This window comes from Dendrobates tinctorius, unplaced genomic scaffold, assembly GCF_039654945.1.
Source record: "Dendrobates tinctorius isolate UK_male_01 unplaced genomic scaffold, ASM3965494v1 ptg000143l, whole genome shotgun sequence".
In the NCBI taxonomy this organism is placed as follows: Eukaryota; Metazoa; Chordata; class Amphibia; order Anura; family Dendrobatidae; genus Dendrobates; species Dendrobates tinctorius.
This window is the reverse complement of record NW_027361810.1, coordinates 528,972-556,611: the sequence shown is the minus strand read 5'-3', so window position 1 is coordinate 556,611 and position 27,640 is coordinate 528,972. Positions and strand designations below refer to the sequence as shown.

The 27,640-nt window shown below is 41.9% G+C and overlaps 1 protein-coding gene across 3 annotated transcripts in view; it reads right to left on the bottom strand.

The window, feature by feature from the left end:
- MYLK (myosin light chain kinase) overlaps nt 1-27,640 on the bottom strand; it is a 196,699-nt gene that overhangs the window by 76,468 nt on the left and 92,591 nt on the right. For 2 of the 3 annotated variants that reach the window (XM_073545258.1, XM_073545255.1), the window contains exons 9-11: nt 19,273-19,323; nt 11,608-11,735; nt 9,745-9,898 (exon numbers count right to left, since the gene is read on the bottom strand). In XM_073545258.1, coding sequence (XP_073401359.1) covers nt 9,745-9,898; nt 11,608-11,735; nt 19,273-19,323 — 333 coding nt within the window. The remainder of the gene's footprint in view (nt 1-9,744; nt 9,899-11,607; nt 11,736-19,272; nt 19,324-27,640) is intronic. The other variant, XM_073545256.1, reaches the window with a different exon arrangement.

Below are 27,640 nucleotides of genomic sequence, written 5' to 3'. Positions count from 1 at the left end.
GCAGAAACTGGGCACATGGGAGATAATGGGGATGGCTTCACTCGAGAAAACGGACTGTATTATCGTGTAACAAAGGGCAGTGACCAAGGCAACCCTGACGCAACGACCAGGCAACTCATTGTCCCTCAGAAGTACAGGGCACAGCTACTTCAACTGGCCCATGATATCCCCTTGGCTGGGCATCAAGGGAGAAAAAGGACTGAAAAGAGACTCACCCAAAGTTTTTACTGGCCGGGCATCTCGCAGTCGGTAGCCCATTATTGCCGCACCTGTGATGTGTGCCAGCGAATGCGGCATCCAGGAGCTCGACATAAGGTACCCCTGCAATCCCTGCGCATAATTGAGGAACCATTTCAACGTGTAGCCGTCGACATCATAGGTCCTCTGGCCCACCCCAGCAGGTCGGGGAAAAAACATATCCTGACCGTGGTGGACTATGCCACTAGGTATCCTGAAGCTGTGGCCCTGTCCAGTATTACAGCAGTAAAGGTAGCCGAGGCCCTTGTTACCATCTTTACCCGGGTAGGGTTTCCTAGTGAAATATTGTCGGATCAAGGCACTCAGTTCATGTCAGATCTGGTCCAGTCCCTATGGCATACCTGTGGTGTTCGAGCCATTCGCACCACCCCATACCACCCGCAGACCAACGGACTATGTGAACGCTTTAATGGAACCCTAAAAAATATGCTGAGGGCTTTCGTTGACGTTGAAAAAGACTGGGAAATTTACCTGCCACATCTCCTCTTCGCCTATCAGGAGGTTCCCCAAGAGTCCACAGGGTTCTCTCCCTTCGAACTACTGTTTAGCCGGAAGGTACGTGGGCCTCTTACTCTTCTGAAAGAACATTTGGAGGGAGACATCTCAGACACCAGAATGCCCATCGTTCCCTATGTTCTAGAGCTCAGAGACCGTCTCGCCCAGCTAGCTACCTTCGCTAAAGAACATCAGCGAATGGCTCAATCCAGACAAAAAACCTGGTATGACCGTAATGCCAGGAACCGGGAATTTATGGAAGGACAGCAAGTGCTCATGATTACTGCTTCCCCTGCCAACAAGCTTCAAGCAGTGTGGGAAGGCCCTTATCAGGTTCTCAAGAAAATTAATGACACTAACTATGTTATTGCCCTGGACTCTAGTGGTCGACGACAGAAAACCGTCCACATTAACATGCTGAAAGACTACCACAACCGATCTCTGCCTGTTCTAGCTGTCTGCCACCCCCCTAGTGATACCGCCGCCGAGTATCTCCCAGATCTCCTCCAGGTTGCCCAGCGGGAGAATCACTGGAACAAGTGCCCCTGGGCTCCCATTTATCGGATATACAAAAGGACGATATTGTCGCCGTACTAAGGCCGAGGGCTGCTGCTTTCTCCTCAAAGCCGGGGAAGACTACCCTCACCAGTCACCATGTGGAAACCCCCGGACAACGTCCCATCCAGCAGGCTGCCTACCGGGTTCCATAGGCTGTTCAAGGCATGATAAAGAACGAACTGGAGGAGATGAAACAACTGGGAGTTATTCAGCCATCTCACAGTTCTTGGGCCTCTCCTGTCGTCCTGGTCCCCAAGAAGGATGGTACAACACGATTCTGCGTTGATTACAAATGACTAAATTATGCCACCAAGAGTGATGCTTATCCCATGCCCAGGATTGATGATCTATTGGATCGTCTGGCCAGTGCCCAAATTGTGACCACGTTAGACTTGAGCAAGGGGTACTGGCAGATACCCCTAACAGAGGACGCTCGGGACGCTCAGCCTTCATTACTCCATTTGGGCTTTATGAGTTCCTGGGAATGCCCTTTGCGATGAAAACTGCCCCCGCTACGTTCCAGAGACTGGTGGATCGACTGTTACAACAATGTCAGGACTTTGCCTGTGCTTACTTAGACGACATCGCCATTTTTAGCACAACCTGGGAGGAACATCTTAAACACTTGGGCATAGTGCTGGACTGTATCCTTACTGCAGGACTGACCATTCGCCCTGATAAGTGCCAAATAGGGATGGCTGAGGTGCAGTACCTCGGGCATAGAGTAGGGGGTGGGACACTAAGGCCTGAGCCTGCCAAGGTGGAAGCCATTAGCAACTGGTGTAGACCCCAGACTAAAAAGCAGGTACTTGCGTTTTTAGGAACTGCTGGTTACTATCGCAAATTTGTTTCTAATTTCAGCACCTTGGCCAAGCCCCTAACCGACCTGACCCGCAAGAACATGCCTAGGAATGTGACGTGGACGACGGCATGCGAGGATGCCTTTTCAGCGTTAAAGACTGCCCTCATCACTGCTCCTGCCTTGGCTGCCCCGGATTATAAAAGCAGGTTCCTCGTGCAGACAGATGCATCCACCTTTGGGATTGGGGCAGTACTTAGCCAAGTGAACGCCGCCGGAGAAGAACATCCTGTTGCTTTTGCCAGTCGGAAACTACTGGATCGGGAAGTTGCCTATGCCACTAGTGAAAAGGAGTGCCTTGCCATCGTATGGGCGCTAAAAAAATTGCAGCCATATATGTATGGCAGAGACTTTACGATTGTTACAGACCACAACCCCCTCACATGGCTGAATCGCGTATCAGGGGACAATGGAAGATTGCTGCGGTGGAGCTTGTCCTTACAACCCTACAGCTTCTCCATCCAACACAAGCGGGGAAGCCAACACCAGAACGCCGATGGACTGTCTCGACAAGAAGAACCATAGGCTCCCCAGGCCGACCTACCCCTGCCACTGTACAAGGAACTATAAATAACAGCAATGTGGACTAAAGTGAGCAGGCCAGAGGTCTGTGTAGACCTCATGGCGTGCTCACTTATTATGGGGGGGGGGGAGACGTTGTGATGGTGTGATATGTTATGTGGATGTCATTTTTTGTATATTCCTATTTTTAACAATTCCAGTTATTTTCATAGTTTTTCTTATTACATTGTAAGTCTACAGCCTCACTGTATCTGTCTCTTGATGACCCCCTGTAGTGCATTAATCCCTAAGGCCCTTTGTTCTCCTCTGGGAGGCAACTTGTTTGACTACCCCTGAACAAGGAAGGGGGTGGGGGGAAGAACAGCAGCTGGACAGGTCAGTTCCAGTAGAGACAAGATGGTGAAAAGGCTGCATTTCAGAGAGAAGGACCCATTTTTATCCTCTGGTGCTAGAGTTTTGGAATCTCGTTTCTCTGGACATTTTATCCTGATACTGGACTGCATTCTTATTCTGGACTATCTTATCCTTTGTGGGGTGGACTGAATATGGACTTTTTCGTATTTTGCCTGAATAAAGTGATACCAGAGAAGGACCCCGTGACACATAGGAACAGTATTATAGTAGTTATATTATTGTACATAGGAGCAGTATTATAGTAGTTATATTCTTGTACATAGGAGCAGTATTATAGTAGTTATATTCTAGTACATAGGAGCAGTATTATAGTAGTTATATTCTTGTACATAGGAGCAGTATTATAGTAGTTATATTCTTGTATATAGGAGCAGTATTATAGTAGTTATATTCTTGTATATAGGAGCAGTATTATAGTAGTTATATTCTTGTATATAGGAGCAGTATTATAGTAGTTATATTCTTGTACATAGGGGCAGTATTATAGCAGTTATATTCTTGAACATAGGGGGCAGTATTATAGTAGTTATATTCTTGTACATAGGGGCAGTATTATAGTAGTTATATTCTTGTACATAGGAACAGTATTATAGTAGTTATATTATTGTACATAGGAGCAGTATTATAGTAGTTATATTCTTGTACATAGGAGCAGTATTATAGTAGTTATATTCTAGTACATAGGAGCAGTATTATAGTAGTTATATTCTTGTACATAGGAGCAGTATTATAGTAGTTATATTCTTGTATATAGGAGCAGTATTATAGTAGTTATATTCTTGTATATAGGAGCAGTATTATAGTAGTTATATTCTTGTATATAGGAGCAGTATTATAGTAGTTATATTCTTGTATATAGGAGCAGTATTATAGTAGTTATATTCTTGTACATAGGGGCAGTATTATAGCAGTTATATTCTTGAACATAGGGGGCAGTATTATAGTAGTTATATTCTTGTACATAGGGGCAGTATTATAGTAGTTATATTCTTGTATATAGGAGCAGTATTATAGTAGTTATATTCTTGTACATAGGGGGCAGTATTATAGTAGTTATATTCTTGTACATAGGAGCAGTATTATAGTAGTCATATTCTTGTACATAGGGGCAGTATTATAGCAGATATATTCTTGAACATAGGGGGCAGTATTATAGTAGTTATATTCTTGTACGTAGGAGCAGTATTATAGTAGTTATATTCTTGTACATAGGGGCAGTATTATAGTAGTTATATTCTTGTATATAGGAGCAGTATTATAGTAGTTATATTCTTGTACATAGGGGCAGTATTATAGTAGATGTATTCTTGTACATAGGAGCAGTATTATAGTAGTTATATTCTTGTACATAGGGGCAGTATTATAGTAGTTATATTCTTGTATGTAGGAGCAGTATTATAGTAGTTATATTCTTGTACATAGGGGGCAGTATTATAGTAGTTATATTCTTGTACATAGGGGTAGTATTATAGTAGTTATATTCTTGTACATAGGGGCAGTATTATAGTAGTTATATTCTTGTATAGAGGAGCAGTATTATAGTAGTTATATTCTTGTACATAGGAGCAGTATTATAGTAGTTATATTCTTGTATATAGGAGCAGTATTATAGTAGTTATATTCTTGTACATAGGGGGCAGTATTATAGTAGTTATATTCTTGTACATAGGGGCAGTATTATAGTAGTTATATTCTTGTACATAGGGGGCAGTATTATAGTAGTTATATTCTTGTACATAGGGGCAGTATTATAGTAGTTATATTCTTGTACATAGGGGCAGTATTATAGTAGTTATATTCTTGTACATAGGGGAAGTATTATAGTAGTTATATTCTTGTACATAGGGGGCAGTATTATAGTAGCTATATTCTTGTACATAGGGGCAGTATTATAGTAGTTATATTCTTGTACATAGGGGGCAGTATTATAGTAGTTATATTCTTGTACATAGGGGGCAGTATTATAGTAGTTATATTCTTGTACATAGGGGCAGTATTATAGTAGTTATATTCTTGTACATAGGGGCAGTATTATAGTAGTTATATTCTTGTACATAGGGAGCAGTATTATAGTAGTTATATTCTTGTACATAGGGGGCAGTATTATAGTAGTTATATTCTTGTATGTAGGGGGCAGTATTATAGTAGTTATATTCTTGTACATAGGGGGCAGTATTATAGTAGTTATATTCTTGTACATAGGGGGCAGTTTTATAGTAGTTATATTCTTGTATATAGGAGCAGTATTATAGTAGTTATATTCTTGTATATAGGAGCAGTATTATAGTAGTTATATTCTTGTATATAGGAGCAGTATTATAGTAGTTATATTCTTGTATATAGGAGCAGTATTATAGTAGTTATATTCTTGTACATAGGGGCAGTATTATAGCAGTTATATTCTTGAACATAGGGGGCAGTATTATAGTAGTTATATTCTTGTACATAGGGGCAGTATTATAGTAGTTATATTCTTGTATATAGGAGCAGTATTATAGTAGTTATATTCTTGTACATAGGGGGCAGTATTATAGTAGTTATATTCTTGTACATAGGAGCAGTATTATAGTAGTCATATTCTTGTACATAGGGGCAGTATTATAGCAGATATATTCTTGAACATAGGGGGCAGTATTATAGTAGTTATATTCTTGTACGTAGGAGCAGTATTATAGTAGTTATATTCTTGTACATAGGGGCAGTATTATAGTAGTTATATTCTTGTATATAGGAGCAGTATTATAGTAGTTATATTCTTGTACATAGGGGCAGTATTATAGTAGATGTATTCTTGTACATAGGAGCAGTATTATAGTAGTTATATACTTGTACATAGGGGCAGTATTATAGTAGTTATATTCTTGTATGTAGGAGCAGTATTATAGTAGTTATATTCTTGTACATAGGGGGCAGTATTATAGTAGTTATATTCTTGTACATAGGGGTAGTATTATAGTAGTTATATTCTTGTACATAGGGGCAGTATTATAGTAGTTATATTCTTGTATATAGGAGCAGTATTATAGTAGTTATATTCTTGTACATAGGAGCAGTATTATAGTAGTTATATTCTTGTATATAGGAGCAGTATTATAGTAGTTATATTCTTGTACATAGGGGGCAGTATTATAGTAGTTATATTCTTGTACATAGGGGCAGTATTATAGTAGTTATATTCTTGTACATAGGGGGCAGTATTATAGTAGTTATATTCTTGTACATAGGGGGCAGTATTATAGTAGTTATATTCTTGTACATAGGGGCAGTATTATAGTAGTTATATTCTTGTACATAGGGGCAGTATTATAGTAGTTATATTCTTGTACATAGGGGCAGTATTATAGCAGATATATTCTTGAACATAGGGGGCAGTATTATAGTAGTTATATTCTTGTACGTAGGAGCAGTATTATAGTAGTTATATTCTTGTACATAGGGGCAGTATTATAGTAGTTATATTCTTGTATATAGGAGCAGTATTATAGTAGTTATATTCTTGTACATAGGGGCAGTATTATAGTAGATGTATTCTTGTACATAGGAGCAGTATTATAGTAGTTATATACTTGTACATAGGGGCAGTATTATAGTAGTTATATTCTTGTATGTAGGAGCAGTATTATAGTAGTTATATTCTTGTACATAGGGGGCAGTATTATAGTAGTTATATTCTTGTACATAGGGGCAGTATTATAGTAGTTATATTCTTGTACATAGGGGGCAGTATTATAGTAGTTATATTCTTGTACATAGGGGGCAGTATTATAGTAGTTATATTCTTGTACATAGGGGCAGTATTATAGTAGTTATATTCTTGTACATAGGGGCAGTATTATAGTAGTTATATTCTTGTACATAGGGGGCAGTATTATAGTAGCTATATTCTTGTACATAGGGGCAGTATTATAGTAGTTATATTCTTGTACATAGGGGGCAGTATTATAGTAGTTATATTCTTGTACATAGGGGGCAGTATTATAGTAGTTATATTCTTGTACATAGGGGCAGTATTATAGTAGTTATATTCTTGTACATAGGGGCAGTATTATAGTAGTTATATTCTTGTACATAGGGAGCAGTATTATAGTAGTTATATTCTTGTACATAGGGGGCAGTATTATAGTAGTTATATTCTTGTATGTAGGGGGCAGTATTATAGTAGTTATATTCTTGTACATAGGGGGCAGTATTATAGTAGTTATATTCTTGTACATAGGGGCAGTATTATAGTAGTTATATTCTTGTACATAGGGAGCAGTATTATAGTAGTTATATTCTTGTACATAGGGGCAGTATTATAGTAGTTATATTCTTGTACATAGGGAGCAGTATTATAGTAGTTATATTCTTGTATATAGGGGCAGTATTATAGTAGTTATATTCTTGTACATAGGGGCAGTATTATAGTAGTTATATTCTTGTACATAGGGGCAGTATTATAGTAGTTATATTCTTGTACATAGGGGCAGTATTATAGTAGTTATATTCTTGTACATAGGGGAAGTATTATAGTAGATGTATTCTTGTACATAGGAGCAGTATTATAGTAGTTATATTCTTGTACATAGGGGGCAGTATTATAGTAGTTATATTCTTGTACATAGGGGCAGTATTATAGTAGTTATATTCTTGTACATAGGGGCAGTATTATAGTAGTTATATTCTTGTACATAGGGGGCAGTATTATAGTAGCTATATTCTTGTACATAGGGGCAGTATTATAGTAGTTATATTCTTGTACATAGGGGGCAGTATTATAGTAGTTATATTCTTGTACATAGGGGGCAGTATTATAGTAGTTATATTCTTGTACATAGGGGCAGTATTATAGTAGTTATATTCTTGTACATAGGGGCAGTATTATAGTAGTTATATTCTTGTACATAGGGAGCAGTATTATAGTAGTTATATTCTTGTACATAGGGGGCAGTATTATAGTAGTTATATTCTTGTATGTAGGGGGCAGTATTATAGTAGTTATATTCTTGTACATAGGGGGCAGTATTATAGTAGTTATATTCTTGTATGTAGGGGGCAGTATTATAGTAGTTATATTCTTGTACATAGGGGGCAGTATTATAGTAGTTATATTCTTGTACATAGGGGGCAGTTTTATAGTAGTTATATTCTTGTACATAGGGGGCAGTATTATAGTAGTTATATTCTTGTACATAGGGGCAGTATTATAGTAGTTATATTCTTGTACATAGGGGGCAGTATTATAGTAGTTATATTCTTGTACATAGGGGGCAGTATTATAGTAGTTATATTCTTGTACATAGGGGCAGTATTATAGTAGTTATATTCTTGTACATAGGGGCAGTATTATAGTAGTTATATTCTTGTACATAGGGGGCAGTATTATAGTAGTTATATTCTTGTACATAGGAGCAGTATTATAGTAGTTATATTCTTGTACATAGGGGCAGTATTATAGTAGTTATATTCTTGTACATAGGGAGCAGTATTATAGTAGTTATATTCTTGTACATAGGGGCAGTATTATAGTAGTTATATTCTTGTACATAGGGGGCAGTATTATAGTAGTTATATTCTTGTACATAGGGGCAGTATTATAGTAGTTATATTCTTGTACATATGGAGCAGTATTATAGTAGTTATATTCTTGTACATAGGGGCAGTATTATAGTAGTTATATTCTTGTACATAGGGAGCAGTATTATAGTAGTTATATTCTTGTATATAGGGGCAGTATTATAGTAGTTATATTCTTGTACATAGGGGCAGTATTATAGTAGTTATATTCTTGTACATAGGGGGCAGTATTATAGTAGTTATATTCTTGTACATAGGGGCAGTATTATAGTAGTTATATTCTTGTACATAGGGAGCAGTATTATAGTAGTTATATTCTTGTATATAGGGGCAGTATTATAGTAGTTATATTCTTGTATATAGGGGCAGTATTATAGTAGTTATATTCTTGTACATAGGGACAGTATTATAGTAGTTATATTCTTGTACATAGGGGCAGTATTATAGTAGTTATATTCTTGTACATAGGAGCAGTATTATAGTAGTTATATTCTTGTACATAGGGGCAGTATTATAGTAGTTATATTCTTGTACATAGGGGCAGTATATAATTTATGCCATCAGAGTTGTATTACTCATCTGTAGCATTTATTTTACCAGGCTTTACACATCGTCGCTCGTGGTGAAGCCGATGAGGGGCCGGGATACGCCATGTTATTCATCCGGTAATAAGCTATATATAATGATAAGTATATATAATGATATTCCCAGTCTCCGTTACTGACTCCGCAGCTCATTTACTTTATTAATGTTTATTGCACTGGGAATAATTTCTAAAAATAAATGATGGAAATGTGACAGCGACGCTGATCAGGATATAAATAGTAGATGTAACAATGGTGATCGCGCGCGGCTCGCTGGTAATTCACCCTGTATAATGTTACGCTATATGTAAACAGCTGTCACGGGGGCTCCCTGATATCACTGGGGGGATTTGGGCAGTGATGAGGCAACAGAGGAGTCAGGGCGGGTGTAACGTCACTTGTGTTCAGTACCTTGAGGTTTGGGGAGAAATTCTTAGGTGAAGAATTCGTTCCATTGTATCAGGCATGTGACAATAAAGCCCCCGAGTGTGAACGTACCGAACACCGTCAGGTTGATCTGCGCTTGCTTGGAGCCATGTTTGTTTTCTGCAAGCAGCGTGTAGCAGCCGCAGTGTTCCTGCCGCGCAGAGGAGATGGTCAGTTTACAGGAGTCCTCTGTCTTCTCGATCTTGATGTACTCACTTTCTTTTATCTGATTTAAAAAAAAGAGAGAGAGTATGGTTACAGGGAAAACAGTAAGTGCCCCCCCGACATCTAGCCGCTCATATTCTCCCACACATTACCTACACCCCACCAACACATCGCTTCTCCGCCTGACCAGCCCCCTGCGCTGCCCTAAAAAACCTCTAGAGAACGAGTGTGGTCACCCCCCGCGGAGGCGCTAAGCAGCCCCCACATTATCAACATTTGGCACTAACACAGACAACTTATAAGGAAACCTCCAATGAACCCGTTTATCGGAGGAAACCTTTGTAATCTGTGGACGCGTTATTCTGCCAAAGGAAGGATTCCGTCCCAACCCCAAGTACTGCAAAGGATTTTCTCACGTTTTCATTCCCTGTATATGACCAGGAACGCAGCCTCAGTGACCGGCAGTAACCTTGATTATGTCACTGTTGGTCACTGACGCTGCGCTCGCAGCAGCTCATTCACCAGTGGTTCTCAGCGTGGATGGTCGCATCTTGGCACCGTCCAGGTTGAAAACTGTTTATCCCCCAGACATGGATTACGGCGTGGGGCAGAATAAAGGACAGGTAAGGGATATGTTTTTTTTATTTTTGCTTTATTACAGGAGATGAGGGCTTTGGTGGAGATAGGCATTAGGCGAGTACAACTGTGTTTGTTATTTTTAAATAAAAAAGTAAAGGTGTGTTTTGTTTTATTTCTAATAAAGGACTTTATTCTGGCTGTGTCTTTATTTACCATATAACTAAAGGATTAGTAATGGGGGTGTCTTATAGACGACTCTCCATTACTAAGCCGTGGGCTTGATGCACCTGACAATACAAAAGTGACATCAACCCCACAAATATGAACCCCACTTGCCAATGCTATAGGGCATGTGGGAAAGGCCAGGCAATCCGCCAGTATTGGCGCATCTAATAATGTGCCCTTTCTAGGTGGCTGCAGGCTGCTATTTAGAGGTTGGGGGCCCAATATCCATGGACCCTTACCAGCATGAGAATACCAGCCCCCAGCTGTCTGCTTTAAATTTGCTGGTTATCAAAAATGGAGGGGACACCACAACGTTTTTTAAAATTATTTAAATAATTAAAAAAAATAGAGTTGGGACGGCTCTACTCTTGATAACCAGCCTTGCTGAAGCTGACAGTTGAGGGTTGCAGCCCCCAGATGTGAGTTTTGCCTGGCTGGTTACCAGGTACCCACGCCGTTTTTTTTTTATTCTTTATTTACAGCGCAGGAGCGGATGATGAATACTCCCATCAGCCGCTCCTGCTCTCACTGTAAATAGCGGCTGTAGGTGTCGGATGATGGGAGCTGTAGTCTCATCTGCTGACACCAGTGACCGGAGGTAAACTTTATACCTCCGATCACAGCTGAGCGCTCATGCTGTCTTTTGACATCGTGGGAATCGCGTCACTTTGACCGGCGGGGAAGATTTTACCGCCAATCAGAAGCGATGTTTGCCTCCCTGTTATGCACATGGCAGCGTGGCAAACACTGGATGTTCGGACCCGCTATTCAAGTGAATGGGGTCCGGGTACTGTTCTGGTACCCGAATTTGAACTTTTTGTAACTGTTCGGCCGAACCCCCCGGACCCGAACATCCAGGTGTCCGCCCATCTCTACTCGTGGGTGAAGTCCATCAGTTACCAGCACTTTGCATACATTTTTCCTAGATTATCCAATGTAATAAAACACAATAATATAAGTGGTTACCTCTTTTCTGAACTTCATCCACATGCAGGAGATAGGCTGTGTCCCTGCCACCTTGCAGAGCAGCTCCACGGACGCCCCCGCTTGGACCTTCCGGTCTTCTGGGAATTGAAGGATTTGAGGTGGAGATGCTGCAAAAGGTAGAAACAAAGTAACATGTTCAGGACAAAGTCAGTATGAGTCACCTGAAAGCAACATCAAGCTCCACACATCCCCAGGTACCACTAATACCTGCAGACGACTAATCCTCAGACCTGAAACCTCAAACACTGGATAGGACACACGTCAACTGGTGAGGCCTCATGTCGATTACTGAGCTATGACTAATACTGGTCAGACGGACAGAGAACGTGGACATTGCCTCTCACATTCTCTTACAGTATCTCATAAATACTGGTCAGGGAATAAAGACCGCTCTTAGGGAACACCAGTCATCCGTCACACTGGTCAGATTTCATGAATGGTGGTCACAGCTCATGAGCAGAGGTAGCCCCTCATGAATAATGGTTGATTTTTTGGCCTCACAGTTCCCATCTAGCTCTGGTGGGAGGCCACCAAATCTTCCAGGGCCTTGCCTCTTAACCTTGGGGTTAGATCCTGCGCCCACTGCTCACGGGGTAGATAGTATTGCTTGCAGGTTTTTTCAAACTCCTGAAGGAAAGTATCTAAGTCTGTATCCTTCTCCATCACAGGGAAGTTTTCCAAACTTGTCTCCTTGGATTTATGTCCTGGGAGGGGGTTAGCTGACGGCTGTTACAAGGGCCGGTGTTAGGGGCAGGCAGACTAAGCAGCTGCCTAGGGCCCCCCGCTCCCCCAGGGGACCCAACCAGTAGCATGCCGCTAATAGGACTATTTGGCACATTATATTATATGGAGGACTAAGGGGTACATTATACTACTGTATATGGAGGTCTATGGGGTGTGCATTATACTATGTGGAGGACTGTGGGGTGTATTATACTAAACAAGCAAATTGCTGCCTATTTATCGAGTGATTGGATTGTTTATGCCAGAACAAACGGTGAAAACGGCATATATGCTGCTGATAACATGATACTGTATGGAGACAGATTGATCTATTAGTGATTGTTCTGTCCCCATCATTATTCCTCAGCCGGTGGAAAGAGGCCGGGAAACAAGCATCGAACGACTTCAATGTTGTTGCTCACGCTCGTTTAGTGGCCTGAGCGCAGCGCATGTAAGTACAACAGAAAAGCTTCTGTGTGATGTGCAATATGTCAGCATTTGGGGTCTCATATTAAACTGTTGACCAGGGCCCCAATTTGCCTAAAACCGGCCGTGGCTCTCTCCTCCTGGCGTTCTGCAGCCTCTCTCTCATCCTGGTCCCGGCGTTCTGCAGCCTCTCTCTCTTCCTGGTCCCGGCGTTCTGCAGCCTCTCTCTCCTCTCGGCGTTCTGCAGCCTCTCTCTCCTCCTGGCGTTCTGCAGCCTCTCTCTCCTCTCGGCGTTCTGCAGCCTGTCTCTCCTCCCGGCGTTCTGCAGCCTCTCTCCTCTCTCGGCGTTCTGCAGCCTCTCCTCTCGGTGTTCTGCAGCCTCTCTCTCCTCCCGGCGTTCTGCAGCCTCTCACCTCTCGGCGTTCTGCAGCCTCTCTCTCCTCCCGGCGTTCTGCAGCCTCTCTCTCCTCCCGGCGTTCTGCAGCCTCTCTCTCTCGGCGTTCTGCAGCCTCTCTCTCTCGGCGTTCTGCAGCCTCTCTCTCCTCCCGGCGTTCTGCAGCCTCTCTCTCCTCCCGGCGTTCTGCAGCCTCTCTCTCCTCCTGGCGTTCTGCGGCCTCTCTCTCCTATCGGCGTTCTGCAGCCTCTCTCTCCTCTCGGCGTTCTGCAGCCTTTCTCTCTCCTCCTGGCGTTCTGCAGCCTCTCTCTCTCCTCCTGGCATTCTGCAGCCTCTCTCTTAGCCTGTCGGTACTGTAGAATAAGCTGCAGGCGCAGATTGGTGTCACTTGTTTCCAGCTGTTGTAAAGCCATTTGTAGAGTCCATAGGCTCCGCAGCACTGGCATTACTGGCACCTCCATCAGGTATCTCCGGTGCAAGAGCTGGCATTGCTGGGACTCTCTCCTTGCCCAGATGCTTCAGTATTTCGCTCTGTCCTGCTCGACCAAGGCGCGTATCAGCAGTTCCTTGGATCTGTCGGCTGCCTCTATTCCTCTCTGCTCACAGAGGTCGGTCAGAGCCTCTCTGCTCTGCTTCTTGTACAGGGCTGCCATATCGATGAACAGAATAAAAGATAGAAAAGAAAAACGGGGAAGGGAAACTGTTTAGAAGTATGTGTAAGTAAGCACCGAGCTGAACCTTGTAGAGCTGGTGCCCTCCTCGCAAGGATACCAACTCTTTAGTACAGGGAATAATTGCTTACACCATGCACTAATGCTCTAATAGAAATCAATTCTATCCCACCGCTGTCGCCAATCTGTCATGTACCCTCTTCTCAGCACGTGACTTGGGGTTGCGCCTGCAAGGGTTAATCTATCTCCTGTCACTCAGTCCAGCATTCAACCACTGTCCTATGCTGCAGTGGGAGCATAAATCACACCCGGACACAGACCACGCACCCCGCTCATACACGCTGCCAACACTCACCGAACACACGGGCGATGAGTCCCGGAGATACTACTACTATGTGCCAATCACCAGGAGCGCACACTCTAAGGATATGGATTCTTTAGAGCATAAAAGGTTCAGACTTATTAAAGTTTTAAGTTTTAATATAAAGGTACAGTGCTTACAATAAAAGGGTATAAAAATTTGGAAATAAAAAGTGACATACAAATATGCAAAACAGCGATACAATAAAAGCGAAAAACGTACAGAAATGTCTAAACCTTGCAGTCTGGTATTCTGTTCCCTGAGGGGGAATATGAAATTGATCACATCAGATCGACTGTCCCTCAATTTGTGAACGCCTTTTTTGTGGAGGGCCCAATTTATAGGTTTAGCCTGGAGATCAGATTTCTAGACCAGCCCTTCATGTTAATATTCTAGTTCCTGCTTTGTGACTGGACCATGGCGACTCGACCAATGAATGTGTTATTTTTCTCTAAAACGCTCTTTGTTGTAACCTTTCTTTCCCATAGACAGTGTCAGGCTGCACTAGGTCCCATTTGATGTCTTCCTTCAAAGGCATCAGAAGGTGTGAAATGGTTCCATTCTGTGTGTTTCCAGGAAGGCACCCTGGGGTCTGAGACCTTGAGACTAGGAAAACTGCCTTTTCTCAGGATAACATAGGATATGACCTTTGTGAGAGCTGCAGCCTAGAACAGATGCTAATTTACTGCCGGTCATACATCCATACATATATATTCACTACAACTGTACTACCAGTATATAGCAGCACAATGGCTCAGTGGTTAGCACTGTACTATATAGGGCATCAGGGTGGCTCAGTGGTAAGCACTGTACTACCAGTATATAGCAGCACAATGGCTCAGTGGTTAGCACTGTACTAATACATGTGATAGAAAAAGAAAATGGTTCCAGCTCCATAAAATCAATTCTTGACTTTATTAATCCATATTAAAATCAGAAAGGTGTAATGATCCCCAAAATGCTAAACACAGGGAAAAGAGCAACGCGTTTCAATCAGTAAAGATCTTTGTCCAAGCTACAAGAACTGTGATAAAGCAAACATTAAATGGATACCATCCACCAATACAAAACTTTTAAAATGTCACATGACATATCCACAGGTCCTCACGATACAAAATAAGTAAATCATGAAGTGGATAAAATCATCAAAACATTAATCAATCCAAAAAAAAATAACAATACATTTAAAATGGATAATAATGGAACATTAGTTCATTACGTTTGTTGAGAGGGAATTTGGCATTAAGATTAAAGATCCAAAACGGCTCACACGCGTGAGGATTTAATTTTATTTTACCGGTTACATGTTTTCTTTTAATACATAATTTTTTTCCTTTCACAGAAATTATTTGCAAAAGTCTGGCGTAACCATGTGTGCTAAGTTCTCACAGTCCTTGGCTAATCTTGTTATGGCTTTTTTGGAGTTGAAGTACATTTCATTTGCAATCTGTTTTTGGAATCATTTGTTTGGTATGGCAGATACATCGATGACATCCTCATTATCTGGGGGGCTGATGTATCTGCCATACCGGACTTTATCAGTTATGTCAATTGTAATGGTCATAATATTCGATTCACGTATAGACATAGTTGTAACAATATCTCATTTTTGGATTTGGAACTTAAGGGCATAGTAGGTGAAATTATTTCCATTAAAAAGCATTACAGAGTGGGAACACGATTCTACATGCAAACAGCAGTCACCCGAAACATGCTATTAAATTCCTGTGGGTGAATTTATACGAATAAGGCGTAATTGTAGCAATAATAGTGATCTAGAAACTGAATTTGATTTGGTGGCTGACAAAATAAAACAACAAAATTATCCTCAATGGACTTTGAGTAGGGCAAACAATTGAAAAAAAGAAAATATCGGGAGGATCTTCTTACACCGGCTAACAGATTAACCCAAAAGAATCCCATCACCGAGAGAACTAAAGAACCTTTCGTCCCTGTGCAGTAGAGTCCCCAACTTGGAGAGATCAAAATAATTATTAATACATTTCTTCCTATTTTGTATGAAGATGAAAGTCTCGCAAACATTTTGCAGTCGGGGTTAATGTGGTGGCGAGGAGGGCACCCACTACTGGGAATAAAATCTCACCTAGTAGGTTTCCATCCGGTATTAATAAGAAGAAAAAACCTGGTTATATTGTGCTGGTTGTTACAGGTGTGGTACGAATACACGCCGTACTTGTAAACATGCCCTGATTAGCAAAACATTTAATAATCAGAATAACTCGGTGGAATGTAATATCCAGCGGCAAATTACTGGCAGCTCTACAAATGTAGCCTATAAAGCAGCCTGCTTTATACTGGGTGCACAGCACGGAAACTTACACTGCGCATTACAGAACATCGTTATGACATATCGGGGACACATTATCGCAATGTTTCGATGGCATGCCGACACTTTAGAATTCCTCATGCTCGCAGCACTTCGTTTTTCCAGGTGTGCGGTCGTGGACATGTCAGCAGTCCTCGACGCGGGGGAGAGGTCAGGCGGCGTTTTGGATAATACTAGAATCCCCATGGGTCACAACAAACGTAATGAGCTAAGGTTCCATTATTATCCATTTTAAATGTATTGTTTGTTTTTTGGATTGATTACTGTTTTGACGATTTTATCCACTCCATGATTTACTCATTTTGTACCGTGAGGACCTGTGGATATGTCATGTGACATTCAATGTTTGCTTTATCACAGTTCTTGTAGCTTGGACAAAGATCGTTACCGATTGAAACGCGTTGCTCTTTTCCCTGTGTTTGGCATTTTGGGAGCATTACACCTTTCTGATTTTAATATGGATTAATAAAGTCAAGAATTGATTCTACAGAGCTGGAAACATTTTCTTTTTCTTCACTATTGGACGTCTGATCAACATGGCGCTCCGTGCACCAGCGGTGGTTGTCGGTGAGCTGGCTGCAGTTTTCTTTGTTTTGCATGCTATATATGGGGTAACAGTGGCTCAGTGCTTAGCACTGTATTACTGCTATATGGCATCATGGTGGCTCAGTGGTTAGCACTGTACTATATATATAGGGCAACACAATGGCTCTGTGGTTAGCACTGTACTATATATAGAGCACCAAGATGGCTCAGTGGTTAGTACTGTACTATATATAGGGCAGCACGATGGCTCTGTGGTTAGCACTGTACTATATATAGAGCACCAAGATGGCTCAGTGGTTAGTACTGTACTATATATAGGGCAGCACGATGGCTCAGTGGTTAGTACTGTACTATATATAAGGCAGCACAGTGGCTCAGCGGTTAGTACTGTACTATATATAGGGCAGCACGATGGCTCTGTGGTTAGCACTGTACTATATATAGAGCAGCAAGATGGCTCAGTGGTTAGTACTGTGCTATATATAGGGCAGCACGATGGCTCAGTGGTTAGTACTGTACTATATATAGGGCAGCACAGTGGCTCAGTGGTTAGTACTGTACTATATATAGGGCAGCACAGTGGCTCAGTGGTTAGCACTGTACTATATATAGGCCAGCACAATGGCTCAGTGGTTAGTACTGTACTATATATAGGGCAGCACAGTGGCTCAGTGGTTAGTACTGTACTATATATAGAGCAGCACGATGGCTCAGTGGTTAGTACTGTACTATATATAGGGCAGCACTGTGGCTCAGTGGTTAGCACTGTACTATATATAGGGCAGCACGGTGGCTCAGTGGTTAGCACTGTACTATATATAGGGCAGCACGGTGGCTCAGTGGTTAGCACTGTACTATATATAGGGCAGCACGGTGGCTCAGTGGTTAGTACTGTAGTACTGTACTATATATAGGGCAGCACAGTGGCTCAGTGGTTAACACTGTACTATATATAGGGCAGCACGATGGCTCAGTGGTTAGTACTGTACTATATATAGAGCAGCACAATGACTCAGTGGTTAGTACTGTACTATATATAGGGCAGCACAGTGGTCAGTGGTTAGCACTGTACTATATATAGGGCAGCACGGTAGCTCAGTGGTTAGCACTACTATATATAGGGCAACACAGTGGCTCAGTTTCTAGCACTGTACTACTGGAATAGCAGCACAGTGTCTCAGTAGTAAGCACTGCATGGTGGCTCAGTGGCTAACACTGTACTGTTTATAGAGCAACATATTGGCTCAGTGGTTAGCATTTGAAGTACTGGGATCCTGGGCTTATATACCACCAAGGATGACATTTACAAGGAGTTTGTATGTTCTCCTCGTGTTTTCCTGGGTTTCCTGCGGGTTCTCTGGTTTCCTCCCACACTTAATGACATACTGGTAGGGAATGAATATTGTGAGACCCAATGGGGACAGTGATTATGTCTGTAAAGCTGCGGTATATGGTGGCAATATTTATGCGAGTAAAATAAAGAAATAATGTTGATGCCTTATTAGCTTTGCTCGTCCCTCATTAATATTAGTCAGGCCTCAGGCCGGGATCACACATGAGAGAAACTCAGATGAGTCTCGCCTCTTAATACCTGGCACATAGAAATACATGGAGCCGCACGCTCCGATCCGAGTGCCGGCGGCTGTGTCGGGCAGTAAGATGCGAGACTCGTCCGAGTTTCTCACATGTGTGACCCCGGCCTTATAGTGGTCATCCCTCATAAACATGGGGCATCCAAGCCCTGAGAACAGAAGCGGTCACCCCTCATTAGGCGGCTCCTCAATGGGACAAACTAGAAGAGAATAATCAGATTCCCCACAATGCCACTGTCTGACGACCGGCTACATCGCTATTATGGGACTCTAATGCAAACGACATCATCTGAATCTTTTTTGGAAGCGTTTCCATTTTTCTGATCTCTCCTGCCCTGATACAAGACCCCAAATATTTCTCCACCTGTTGGTCCGGCTTGGGGCCCGTGCATGTCATCCAGGCCTCACTTTAGTAAGTGAACAGTTCTGGACGGACTCTGGATTTTGTAGTGTTCCTGCTGGATATGAATATGTCAAGAACTGGGCAATGTGTCAGCAGCTTTACATGGAATCATTGACTGGAGGATGAGAAATGATACAATAGAGCAATCACAAAGCGGAGGAGGGGCCGACAATCCTTCTACCTGATTTAAGGGGGGTCTTCGGAGCTGGCTTCTTCTTAATGGTGCCTTCATCTGGAAGGAAAGTGTAAGCACTTATTACAGATCGTACGACCTTGTGGGGGGGATATAACGCGACTGACTATGCCGTAAGGAAGAGGAGGAGAGTACAGCGCCATGCTATGCCCAGACGGGACGGCGATGAGTCAAGATGTGCAGTGGAGGATGCTCCGATCCAAAGAAGCAGCAATAAAGGCGCGATCCATTAATGACAACTATATTAGAGAGGAGGAATAATGAGATTATTAGAGATGAGATGTCTGGAATCAGACAAGGAGCGGAGGCATCCAAACAAGCCAAAGATGATCAGCTGATGACAGCACCACGGGGGCGCAATGAAATCACAGGCAGATGACAGCCTGCGAGGTGAGGAGTCACAGGCAGCGAAGATTAGAAGATGAGGTCTTCACCGGTTATAATAAAAGGAAGCGATAACACATGCAGTTAGAACAAGCTGCTGCTCTTCATGATACGCCACAGATTAGACAGTGGTGAGACAAGCGACATCAGGGAGGAAGATGATGAAAACGATGAAGAGGCTTATGATCTAGGGTAAAATACTGCACAAATAATAAGCTGTCCTGACACCAAACCCAAAATCACTGACACAACAGCCCCATAAACATTCACGGGAGTATAAAGCAACAGATGAAACAAGTCGACGGCAGAAAGTCTGCTCCGATCCATGACGAGGACGGAGGAAACGGTCCCACGACAACACAAATGGTGTCTAACCAGAATCATGAAGCTCGTGTGGACAGGGACCGATGTGACGGATGTCTGTACTGCGCTGCAGTATAGGTTGGTGCAGGCGCTGTGTATACTCTTACATTTCCAGACTCTGCAGCGCTCCTCTATAGTCAGCTATGCGGTGCCTTCCTGGCATTAAATCTTATGGTCGTCCTCTGCATCCACTGAATCTTCACATTGGGGTCTGTTTCCTTAAAAGGACGGTCAGTCGCCCACTCATGTAAACGGTTCCCAGCAGCGCGGTGGGGAGGACCCCCGACAAATTCCCATTGAGATATTTCTGGAGGAGACTCGGCACTTTACAGGACATAATGCCATATTTAGACGATTGCGGTGAAATGTCAGCGCGGATCGCTCACCGCTCCTGACAAACGACCATTTGTAACGCTCATTGCGGAATTTCAAGTTAAAGCTGATTTATAAGGAAACCGACAAAATACATGGAAACATCTGCAAGAAAGAAGACGATGCACCGAAGTTCACAGTGTACTCCCCACCACCTAAGAATGCAGAAATCATCCTCCTTATGTCCCATGGCTCATAATACAGGATAGCACTGTAAGAGGGCGGGGACCCCAAGTAATCCTAAAAATGACGAGACCAGAGGGGTCTAGAGACCTTTGGTTTGTGAATAGTTATGTGGTTACTATCTTGGCGTCGACACTGCACACAATCAGTTATCAGCTCATTAATCTAATCCAATTAAGGATTCCAAGTCTGAGCTCAGATCCTTTATTACACCATGCCCTGCTTTGTGTTTGTTTCTTTGTGTATATATTTGTGCTTCTTCAGAAGCTTTGTTATACCAAGCCTGAGGAAGGGACTCAAAAGCTGCGTATGACATCATACTACAAGAGAGCATTGATTTCTGCACGCAATCAGTAACGCATGAAGAGAAAACCTGGAAGGGTCAATACATATGTAAGAGGATCCCAAGACGCAGAATCCCCGACCCAGAATATCCAGTCCTGGCAACACAAGCACAGCCAAAAGCTGAGGATCCGATTAAGCTTCTGTACAATGTGACACCTGATGTGGTACAATGTGACACCTGTGCTGGAACAATGTGACACCTGTGCTGGAACAATGTGACACCTGTGCTGGAACAATGTGACACCTGTGCTGGAACAATGTGACACCTGTGCTGGAACAATGTGACACCTGATGTGGTACAATGTGACACCTGATGTGGAACAATGTGACACCTGTGCTGAACAATGTGACACCTGATGTGGCACAATGTGACACCTGATGTGGAAAAATGTGACACCTGTGCTGGAACAATGTGACACCTGATGTGGTACAATGTGACACCTGATGTGGAACAATGTGACACCTGTGCTGAACAATGTGATACCTGATGTGGCACAATGTGACACCTGATGTGGTACAATGTGACACCTGATGTGGTACAATGTGACACCTGTGCTGGAACAATGTGACACCTGATGTGGCACAATGTGACACCTGATGTGGAACAATGTGATACTTGATGTGGTATAATGTGACACCTGATGTGGTACAATGTGACACCTGATGTGGAACAATGTGACACCTGATGTGGTACAATGTGACACCTGATGTGGAACAATGTGACACTTGATGTGGTACAATGTGACACCTGATGTGGTATAATGTGACACCTGATGTGGTACAATGTGACACCTGATGTGGTACAATGTGACACCTGATGTGGTATAATGTGACACCTGATGTGGTACAATGTGACACCTGATGTGGAACAATGTGACACCTGATGTGGTACAATGTGACACCTGATGTGGAACAATGTGATACTTGATGTGGTACAATGTGACACCTGATGTGGTATAATGTGACACCTGATGTGGTACAATGTGACACCTGATGTGGCACAATGTGACACCTGATGTGGCACAATGTGACACCTGATGTGGAACAATGTGACACCTGATGTGGAACAATGTGATACTTGATGTGGTACAATGTGACACCTGATGTGGTATAATGTGACACGTGATGTGGTACAATGTGACACCTGATGTGGAACAATGTGACACCTGATGTGGTACAATGTGACACCTGATGTGGAACAATGTGACACCTGTGCTGAACAATGTGATACCTGATGTGGCACAATGTGACACCTGATGTGGCACAATGTGACACCTGATGTGGAACAATGTGACACCTGTGCTGGAACAATGTGACACCTGATGTGGTACAATGTGACACCTGATGTGGAACAATGTGACACCTGTGCTGAACAATGTGATACCTGATGTGGCACAATGTGACACCTGATGTGGTACAATGTGACACCTGATGTGGTACAATGTGACACCTGTGCTGGAACAATGTGACACCTGATGTGGCACAATGTGACACCTGATGTGGAACAATGTGATACTTGATGTGGTATAATGTGACACCTGATGTGGTATAATGTGACACCTGATGTGGTACAATGTGACACCTGATGTGGAACAATGTGACACCTGATGTGGAACAATGTGACACCTGATGTGGTACAATGTGACACCTGATGTGGTACAATGTGACACCTGATGTGGTACAATGTGACACCTGATGTGGTACAATGTGACACCTGATGTGGTATAATGTGACACCTGATGTGGTACAATGTGACACCTGATGTGGTACAATGTGACACCTGATGTGGAACAATGTGATACTTGATGTGGTACAATGTGACACCTGATGTGGTATAATGTGACACCTGATGTGGTACAATGTGACACCTGATGTGGCACAATGTGACACCTGATGTGGCACAATGTGACACCTGATGTGGAACAATGTGACACCTGATGTGGAACAATGTGATACTTGATGTGGTACAATGTGACACCTGATGTGGTATAATGTGACACGTGATGTGGTACAATGTGACACCTGATGTGGAACAATGTGACACCTGATGTGGTACAATGTGACACCTGATGTGGAACAATGTGACACCTGATGTGGTACAATGTGACACCTGATGTGGTACAATGTGACACCTGATGTGGAACAATGTGATACTTGATGTGGTACAATGTGACACCTGATGTGATACAGTGTGATAGCTGATGTGGTACAATGTGACACCTGATGTGGTACAATGTGATACCTGATGTGGTACAATGTGACACCTGATGTGGAACAATGTGATACTTGATGTGCTACAATGTGACACCTGATGTGGTACAATGTGACACCTGATGTGGAACAATGTGACACCTGATGTGGAACAATGTGACACTTGATGTGGCACAATGTGACACCTGATGTGGAACAATGTGATACTTGATGTGGTACAATGTGACACCTGATGTGGTACAATGTGACACCTGATGTGGAACAATGTGATACCTGATGTGGAACAATGTGACACCTGATGTGGAACAATGTGATACTTGATGTGGAACAATGTGACACCTGATGTGGAACAATGTGACACCTGATGTGGAACAATGTGATACTTGATGTGGTACAATGTGACACCTGATGTGGTACAATGTGACACCTGATGTGGTACAATGTGATACCTGATGTGGAACAATGTGACACCTGATGTGGCACAATGTGACACCTGATGTGGAACAATGTGACACCTGATGTGGTACAGTGTGACAGCTGATGTGGTTCAATGTGACACCTGATGTGGAACAATGTGATACTTGATATGGTACAATGTGACACCTGATGTGGAACAATGTGATACTTGATGTGGTACAATGTGACACCTGATGTGGTACAATGTGACACCTGATGTGGTACAATGTGACACCTGATGTGGAACAATGTGACACCTGATGTGGTACAGTGTGATAGCTGATGTGGATCAATGTGACACCTGATGTGGAACAATGTGACACCTAATGTGGAACAATGTGACACCTGATGTGGAACAATGTGACACCTGATGTGGTACAGTGTGATAGCTGATGTGGTACAATGTGATACCTGATGTGGAACAATGTGACACCTGATGTGGTACAATGTGACACCTGATGTGGTTCAATGTGATACCTGATGTGGTAAAATGTGACACCTGATGTGCTACCTGTAGTGGTACGTGATACTTGTTGTCCTAGTATTGTGAGGGTACTAAATTGGAGACTGACGTTTTTATCAAACCAAATGACGGAAACAACATGCTGAATTCCCAGAGTGATCACCCCAGGGGTGTCATTGATTACCTCCCTTGGAGTCAGTTTTTGAGGGTTAGGAGAATAATTAAAAATTGCCAAAACGTTAGTGATCACCTGGATGCAACGGATAAGAAATTGATCAAAAAAAGCTACACAGCTCTGGTAAAAAAAATAAAAGGAGAGCACACTCCTCACATAAAGGCTCGTCTCAGTTTTGCCAGAAAACATCTTGATGATCTCAAGACTTTTGGGAGAATACTCTGTGGATTGAGGAGACAAAGTTAAGCTTTTTGGAAGGTGTGTGTCCCACTACATCTGGCGTAGAAGTATCACAGCATTTCAGAATAGGAACATCATACCAACAGTAAAATATGGTGGTGGTAGTGTGATGGTCTAGGGCTGTTTTGCTGCTTCAGGACCTGGAAGACTTGCTGTGGTAAATAGAACCATGAATTCTGCTGTCTACCAAACAATCCTGAAGGAGAATGTCCGGCCATCTGTTCGTGACCTCAAGCTGAAGCACACTTGAGTTATGCAGCAAGACAATGCTCCAAAACACATCAGCAAGTCCACCTGTGAATGGCTTAAGAAAAACAAAATTAAGACTTTGGAGGGGCCTAGTCAATTTCCTGACCTTAATCTGATTGAGATGCTGTGGCATGACCTTAAAAAGGTGGTCCATGCTCGGAAACCCACCAATGGGGCTGAGTTACAACAATTCTGCAGAGATGAGCAGCCAAAATTCCTCCAGAGCGTTATAAAAGACTCACTGACAGTTATCGCAAACTCTTGATTGCAGTTGTTGCTGATAAGGGTGGTCCGACCAGCTATTAGGTTTAGGGTCCAATCACTTCTTCACACAGGACCCTGGAGGTTTGGATTTCTTTTTTCCTTTAATAATGAAGATCTTCATTTATAAACTGCATTTTATGTTTCCTTGTGTTATCTTTGTCTAATATTTACATTTGTTTGGTGATCTAAAACAATGGCTTCCGTGTCCATGCGGCAATGAGGCAGTGACCCAAGAAAGTTCAACTTAAACATCTTTAATTTCAAAGCTAACAAAATAAAGGCATACATTATCCTCCAGATCGCAGCCGGATCGGCCTTAACAGTCTGTTTCAAATCCGTTGCCGACTGCACCGCCGTATCACTCGTGGGGTCGTCAATGTTCAGACTTCCCACAGACCTGTCCTGCACAGAGCTCAACACATTGACAAACCCAAACCTTTACTGAACGTTTACTTGGGACATGGACCACTCCCAAAATCTGGAGTGGAGGGAGAGATCCGCCCCACTACCAATCCTGCAGATCTCTCCAAAACTAGAAGCCCATGTCGGGTTTTCATAAGATCTGACTTGGTGAACTAGTTTGACCAAATATACCCTCTCTTTTATTCTGCATTGTAGCCACAGCTGTGGCTGTAATCACAATACACTGCAGTGGGTTCAGCATGCCTCTATGCGCCTCCAGGGAGACACGTAACGACCCTCGTCTATGATTCCCCTCACTGCCTCACACTACACACAACAGCGCTGATGGAGAGAGTGCAAACATATTAAAGACACATTGGTCAATACCAGTGAAGAGGTGCCCAACGACAACAGATTAAAGAGTCATCGTCATTTTATTTCATAAATCAACAGTTTGCCAAAAAAATAAGCAACTTTGTAGGAGATCAGAGGAATCCGCTTCCATCTCCTCCTGGAGATTCCTATTTTCATCTGAACTGTTAACTAATGAAATACAAATTACAAATGACGATTACTTTTTAATCCTCCACCGTTAATCTCCTATAAGAGAAGCAGAAATCTTGGGCATTAATTAGTTAACTCAGGTTTAGGACCTGAAAAGAGAAATGTGCAAATGTTTCTTGGAATTCTAAAATTAAGAAATCTTCTGTTCTTAGAATGCGCCTGTTGTAGTAATGAGGTGAATGGAGAAGTTTTCAACCACAAGTCAAATATTTCACATCAGAAAGATATACGGTACACGTGATTACCTGCCTTTAGCTGTAACTACAGTGGCGCTCAAAGCGAGAATCAGCAAAAAGAAGCACACCACTACCAGTAATACTGCCCCTATGTATAAGAATATAACTACTATAATACTGCCCTCTATATACAAGAATATAACTACTATAATACTGCCCTCTATATACAAGAATATAACTACTATAATACTGCCCCTATATACAAGAATATAACTACTATAATACTGCTCCCTATATACAAGAATATAACTACTATAATACTGCCCCTATGTACAAGAATATAACTACTATAATACTGCCCCCTATGTACAAGAATATAACTACTATAATAATGCTCCCTATATACAAGAATATAACTACTATAATACTGCCCTCTAAGTACAAGAATATAACTACTATAATACTGCTCCCTATATAAAAGAATATAACTACTATAATACTGCCCCCTATGTACAAGAATATAACTACTATAATACTGCCCCCTATGTACAAGAATATAACTACTATAATACTGCCCCCTATGTACAAGAATATAACTACTATAATACTGCTCCCTATATACAAGAATATAACTACTATAATACTGCCCCTATGTACAAGATTATAACTACAATACTGCCCCCTATGTACAAGAATATAACTACTATAATACTGCTCCCTATATACAAGAATATAACTACTATAATACTGCCCCCTATGTACAAGAATATAACTACTATAATACTGCCCCTATGTACAAGAATATAACTACTATAATACTGCCCCCTATGTACAAGAATATAACTACTATAATACTGCTCCTATGTACAAGAATATAACTACTATAATACTGCCCCCTTTGTACAAGAATATAACTACTATAATACTACTCCTATATACAAGAATATCACTACTATAATACTGCTCCTATATACAAGAATATAACTACTATAATACTGCCCCCAATGTACAAGAATATAACTACTATAATACTGCCCCTATGTACAAGAATATAACTACTATAATACTTCCCCTATGTACAAGAATATAACTACTATAATACTGCTCCTATGTACAAGAGTATAACTACTATAATACTGCCACTATGTACAAGAATATAACTACTATAATACTGCCCCCTATGTACAAGAATGTAACTACTATAATACTGCTCCTATATACAAGAATATAACTACTATAATACTACTCCTATATACAAGAATAAAACTACTATAATACTGCCCCCTATATACAAGAATATAACTACTATAATACTGCCCCCTATGTACAAGAATGTAACTACTATAATACTGCTCCTATGTACAAGAATATAACTACTATAATACTACTCCTATATACAAGAATATAACTACTATAATACTACTCCTATATACAAGAATATAACTACTATAATACTGCTCCTATATACAAGAATATAACTACTATAATACTGCCCCCAATGTACAAGAA